The sequence below is a fragment of the Geospiza fortis genome, unplaced genomic scaffold (assembly GCF_000277835.1).
Source record: "Geospiza fortis unplaced genomic scaffold, GeoFor_1.0 scaffold19, whole genome shotgun sequence".
NCBI lineage: Eukaryota > Metazoa > Chordata > Aves > Passeriformes > Thraupidae > Geospiza > Geospiza fortis.
The window spans coordinates 1,186,651-1,192,650 of NW_005054465.1; the positions used below are offsets into that span (position 1 = coordinate 1,186,651).

The window sequence follows — 6,000 nt, forward strand, 5'->3', positions numbered from 1 at the left end:
AGCTGAAAAAGTTCACTTTCATTAAAAAAGTATGCCCCTTGCTTCCCTCTTCCCATCTGTCTATGGAAAGCCCTCTTTAGCAGGGCCTATTGGATCTGTCTAAGCAGGACTCTTGTGCTGACAATTTTATATAACTACTGATTTATAGTCTTTTCTCAACTTGCAGAATATTCAATTTTCCTTTTCATGGTGCCTCCAAAGAGAGAAATGGAGTCTGCTAGTTAGGATGGCCACCATCATACTGATCCTGTATTGACCTTCCATTTTTCTTTTAAAATGCACAGACCACAATAAAAATGTCACAAATCATTTTTGAGGAGATATTTTGTTGCAATGCTTGTCATTTGATATGAACATTGCCTGGGACAGACCAGAATGAATTCCACATGCTGTTGGGTGACTTTCATATACTCTAATGTTTAATGAGCTTGTATCTCATTAATCACTTGAACGACTGTGCCAAGGAATTTCAAAAGATTATAAAAACTGCATTTGTATTTAGTTAAGAACACCTCCCACACACCCTGGAAAACTCAGAAAGAGATTAAGTCCAGTCACTGCTGAGGTGAATCCACTAAAAATGCTGCTGAAGGCTTAGCAAGCATTCACAAGCAATTTTATTTAGTATATTAAAGAGTAGGAGTGAGGTTTTAAAGGATTAAAACATGTGTAAGCCGCCTTATAGTGTCTATCAGGGCTATATATAGCAAAACCCTTTTCCTAATCTGAATGGGTCCAGTTTTGAAAATACTCTAATTGACTAATCTAGATTACTTGCAAATGAGTAGAACCAGGTACAAAACAAGCAAGAACAGAAACCTGGAAACCAGAGACCGCATACCCAAAAACAAGGCAAACCTTTTTTGAGGTATTTTTTAAAAGAATTTTTCATGTTATTAAATCAGGATGCACTGATCTTTTGAACCACCTTTATTTAAGAAAATCCATATCCTCATCTATACAGCAGGGGAAGCTCAGCCTCAATAAAAAACAATTACTGAAAGTGAAGTTTTGTACAAGCATTATTGGCTTCGTGCTACCCCAGCCAGACTTTTGCAGACAGAAGATATACAATATATTTCAAGACTAATGCTCAGAAAACAATCTTAGCTTATTCATACAAAATTGGCACCATTTCCCAGAGCTTAGTTATTCTCTTTTGAATTACATAAATGCAGCACTGTAAACAGAAAAATCAGCCACATATGGGCCATTGAGCAGAGAGCACTAATAAACTTTTGTGTTTCCTCCTTTTTTTTTTCTTTTGAGTCATTTGCTTTAAAGACAAGAGAGAATGAAGAAAACACAGTTTCCATTAATAAAACTGAAAGAATATATGTAAACTACCTATATGAATAATGTAGGTTCAGAAGAAGATGCTTTACAAAAATACTTTGAAATCTTCTCCTGATGTTTTGGTTCCACCTTCTCCTAATCTTACACTGATCCACCAGATCACCTAAGAACATGAAGCTAATCTGATCACTTAAACATCTTACCACTTTCAGAAAATAAATTATAATTTTATTTTTGGTATGTCAGGTGAATCCTTGGGAAACAGAAAGGGCTGGTACCCTTTTCTGTCATGACAGGCTTATCTGAATTTTGCCCTGCTTTGGGGAAAGGTGAGGTGACCAGTGAATGACTGCTGATGCCAACAGACTTGGCCTGCTGCCTTCTTCATGGCCCTCCAAGAGCAGGACTCACAGTTTACATAACTGCAGTTAATGTCATCCACATCCTTAGTACAGCTCAGTTCTGATCTAGCAGAGTATAATTACAATAAAAAGCTTAACCCACTAAATTATTTTCTATCCAATTTCAGTCAGATATATTTTCATATTTTTAATATATTTGTTTGGCTATTCTATTATTTTTAAACACTTGAATGCACTCAAACTATAATACAGGTATGGCAGCCCACTGGCACCTCATACCTTTTTGGAATGGCAAAATCTAACTTTCCAGAAATCCTGAACTGTGAGGCAACATTATTATTACATTTCAGATGACCTTTTCATTTGAATGAATGTAACAATGGGTATCAATGTGAAACACAGAGCCCTCCCAGGACTGTAATCCTCTGCAGTCCTATACTTCCCCCTTGCTGCTCCTCCCCTCACTACATTCCCTTCAAGCAGTCAGTTCCTGTGTCCCTGCTATGCAGCACCATCACACTGCTGACCATCCTGAATCCCCACTGCCAGGAGATACACATATATCCAAATTGCTCACTGCTTCATCTCATTCCTCTGCACTAACATTACAATTCTCCCTTGCCATCCTGGCTCTGCAGGAACCCAGAGACACAGCAGTGTGGCACTGAGGTGTCTGCAGAGCCAGGGAGCAACAGGAAAATTAAATGAATCAGAAGCCACTGAATCAAAATGGCTTATCAAAACACTTTTGTGTACTGAAGCAACATTTCTTGCTTTGAAACCGCTCCAGGTCACAGTATTTCTTTTCCAGTTGAATTCACAGTAAAGCAAAATCCCTTTTTATTCATGAGTGATGTCTTGAAAGGAGGTAGGAATTTGTAGTACCAGCAAAGGAGTAAGGAAAAGCTTCCAAATAAAGATAAAAATGAGAACAACATCCTGACTTCCCAACCAAATTTCTACAGGATAATCCCTGTTTCACAAACTCTTGCTCATCTCCTGCTATAGATCCCTCTGCAGCAACCAGCCCCTACAGGTCCAAACCCACTGATGTGTCCGGCAGGGAGATTCTGTATGACACCCATGGCATCCTTGTACCACAGAAGAATGCACCAGCACAACCCAACAGGTGACCAGTTTCCAACATTAGCTCCTGGCAAGCTGCAAGATAAAACCTGGAGTCTACAAGGAGAAAGTCTGAGGTCAACTGAGTGCAGTAATGGGGGTGCCTGATGCCTGAGCCACCTCTGTGAACAGCACAACACACTCACATGCCATGTTTGGCTTTTACCTGTTCCAAAGAGTGCTGGCAAGCTGCTGAAATTTAATTCAGTGGAGTAGAAAAACTTTTGAAGGCATCCCTCAAATTTACTAAACACTCCTGGAAACTAAAGGAATGCCCAGAAAGACATTTTAAAGAATGTAAAAATGTTCCATAACCAAGGAACATTGTGGAGATTTAAGGGAAAGAAAAGTCAGTGGTTACATAATTTAAACCCAAATTCAATAAAAATAACTTTCATTCAGTCATAATAGTCTACCCCAAATCCAGTAATTAGGAGTTTAGTCACCATGGATTTGAAGAAAGAGACATGGAAAATTCAAGCCTTTGCATGACAAGGGTTTTCCATTGATTCATTTTTCTACAGCCTAACTCAGGCTTTCCTTGAGAGAATTGCTTGCAAAAATCCTCTTTTCCCAAAAATAGGAGGAGAAAGACAAATGGTAAATTTATGATGGGAAAATAGGAAATGTCATAGGATGTAAAACCATAAATTAGGATTCCCCACCACATCTATGAACACACAAACTGTCATATACAATAACAGGGAGTGAAGTGAGCCAGTCCCAAGTGTCTTCCAAATGCTCCTATCATACTGAATCTCTTTACTCAGTTATAATGAACCCTGATGGATGTCTAGAATCTCCTTGATCTGTCCTAGCTGTCAGCATCTTTTACAAAATCCTGCTGGATTCCTAAATATAAATAAAATACATATGCAATACAAGCAGTTATAACTGATGCTCTCCATCTTTATGAAGACATTTGAGCAACACCAATAATGAACAACAACTTCATGAATATTTTAATACCTGTTAACTTGTTTCTAAATGGTAGAAACAAAAGACAAGGATAATTATAAAAACACAAACACACACTGTTTCTAAATGGCAGAAACAAAAGATGAGGATAATTATAAAAACACAAACACACACACATTTATTCATAAAAAGTTGACAACACTGAAGAGCCATGCAGAGGATAGATCAAATGTATATCAACAGAAATATTTGACAATTCTAACACAAAGCCAAAGCAAATATTTCAAAACCAATGCTGATTTTACTGTTCTTTTTAAAAGGCAGCCTCAGAGTGAGCACTGTTAGAAAATGAATCCTGGATCACAGCAATGTACAAATGGAATATGTGACCAAGATACAGCCCCCTGAGACAATACAGGAATTGGCAACATGGGCTGGCTGCAGGGATTTGACTGGGAAGCAGAAAAACCAATCATTTGGCCTTGCTATGAACAGAATTCCTGGGTCAGGGGAGAGATGTGATGTGATGCAGGTGGTGGGGTTGGGGAATATGAAAGCTAATGCTTCAAACAATTGAGTAGGTCAGGATAGAAGAAACATGACAGAAAAGAAGAAATAAAGAACGACTAAAGTGTGCTGCTGCCAGCCACCTAACAGATGAAGGCAGCAGTCCTGCTCCACATCCACTCCTGATGGACACTGACACTTACCCCTTGACAGTACTGCTAAAGGAAAGTTTCAAACACCCAAGTCTCTGCAAGGAAGATTCAGTGCTGGGCCAAACAATTTAGCAAAACTGGAGAAATTTGCTGATCATCACAGTTCAAAAAACAACAAAAATGTCTTAGTATATGTAACACCAATAATAGATGAGTTTACAGACTCAAGCATTTCATTTTAGATTATTAAATTGTTAAAGTTCCAAATAGAGGCATTTGAAATGTGCTGCAGAAACACAAAGAGGACAAATATGAGTATTGATGATGTAGTGTTCTGCAGAAGACACAAGGATGGTTAATCAACATCAGCTGCAGTCTAATCTGGACCAGAAAAAACTGCTGGATAAATAGAAATAACATCTCAGTGTGAAACCAAGGAATGAAAACCTGATGGCCTCCTCAGGTCATCTGAATCAACACAACAAAGAAGGAATTAGTCTTCTATCTTTCTACTATTAAAGCATATTAAACCACCATATTAAAGCATGAAGACAACTGGAAACACGAAAGAAAAACACGGTATTTCTATTAAATTCTTTGTGTACTGGATTAATTTTCATGTTATGACAGTGGCAATATTTAGTGAAAAACAAATTCTGGAATGGTGAAAGCAAGAAATGTAGCAAGCCATGGCAGCAACACTTGCAGGTATTCCAATCTGATCACTTGCCATTATGCTAACATATGTGACAACACCCATGACATTATTTGTTTCAGAAGAGGTGTTTGCTGGAAGGACACTGTAGATTATCTTTCTCTGAGTTTCAAGTTGTACAAGAGAACTTGAATGTACAAAGCAGCCCTTACCTTCTGGACGGTACTGAGCGACAATAGTCACTGCTTGGCCTGCGTTCTTCAGGGCTGCTGCTGCCTGTTCATGGGTTGCTGATTTTAGATCTACTCCATTTACCTACAAGTAGTACAAAAAAGTCCTTCATCAAAATTAATGATTGTGTTTATCACCACAGAACACACACCTGTGGAAAAAAAATTAACTGGATACAAACTAGTTTCCATGCCATTTGCATTTCCCCTGTTCCTAACATTGTTCCTGAAATCAAGTCAGTAAAATCCCCTCTTACATACACCCATCTTAATAATTACTGAGACTACCACAGTATATCACTCAGTGAATGGTCAATTTTCTTCTTGTTTAAGAATGCTGCTTTTCTTTTTAAGGAAAAAGAGAGAATGTTACTTTTTGTGATGGTTCAGGGACCTTCTTAGCCAAATAATGCCTACAGACCATGCTGTCACCACACCCAGTGACAGGCAACACCCTCTGTGAATCTGGCATTGTTTTCAATGCAGCAGATTTAAAAATAGCATCACCAAAAAATGATGCAGAAATTTTAGACCAAGAGCAGTTTTCATAGCTCAAACTAAATAAAGATGCACTTTAATATCAGTTTTAGTGACAGCTGTTAAAAGGACATAGCTCCCAGAATACAATGTAATTGTTCAAATAAATGATTCTCCATAAATTAAGTAATTTCACAAAGAAACACAAAATATTTATGATCTTCTATACTAGTATAGAAGAAAACCTTAGAGAGGTATGAGATGGATCTTTTCAAGAG

General features: G+C 37.9%; 1 protein-coding gene across 1 annotated transcript in view; it reads right to left on the reverse strand.

Moving 5' to 3' along the window:
• Nucleotides 1–6,000, reverse strand: part of DLG1 (discs large MAGUK scaffold protein 1) — a 115,597-nt gene that overhangs the window by 29,770 nt on the left and 79,827 nt on the right. Inside the window, exon 11 of the mRNA XM_031062795.1 lies at nt 5,228–5,330. Within this exon, the coding sequence (XP_030918655.1) occupies nt 5,228–5,330 (103 nt within the window). The remainder of the gene's footprint in view (nt 1–5,227; nt 5,331–6,000) is intronic.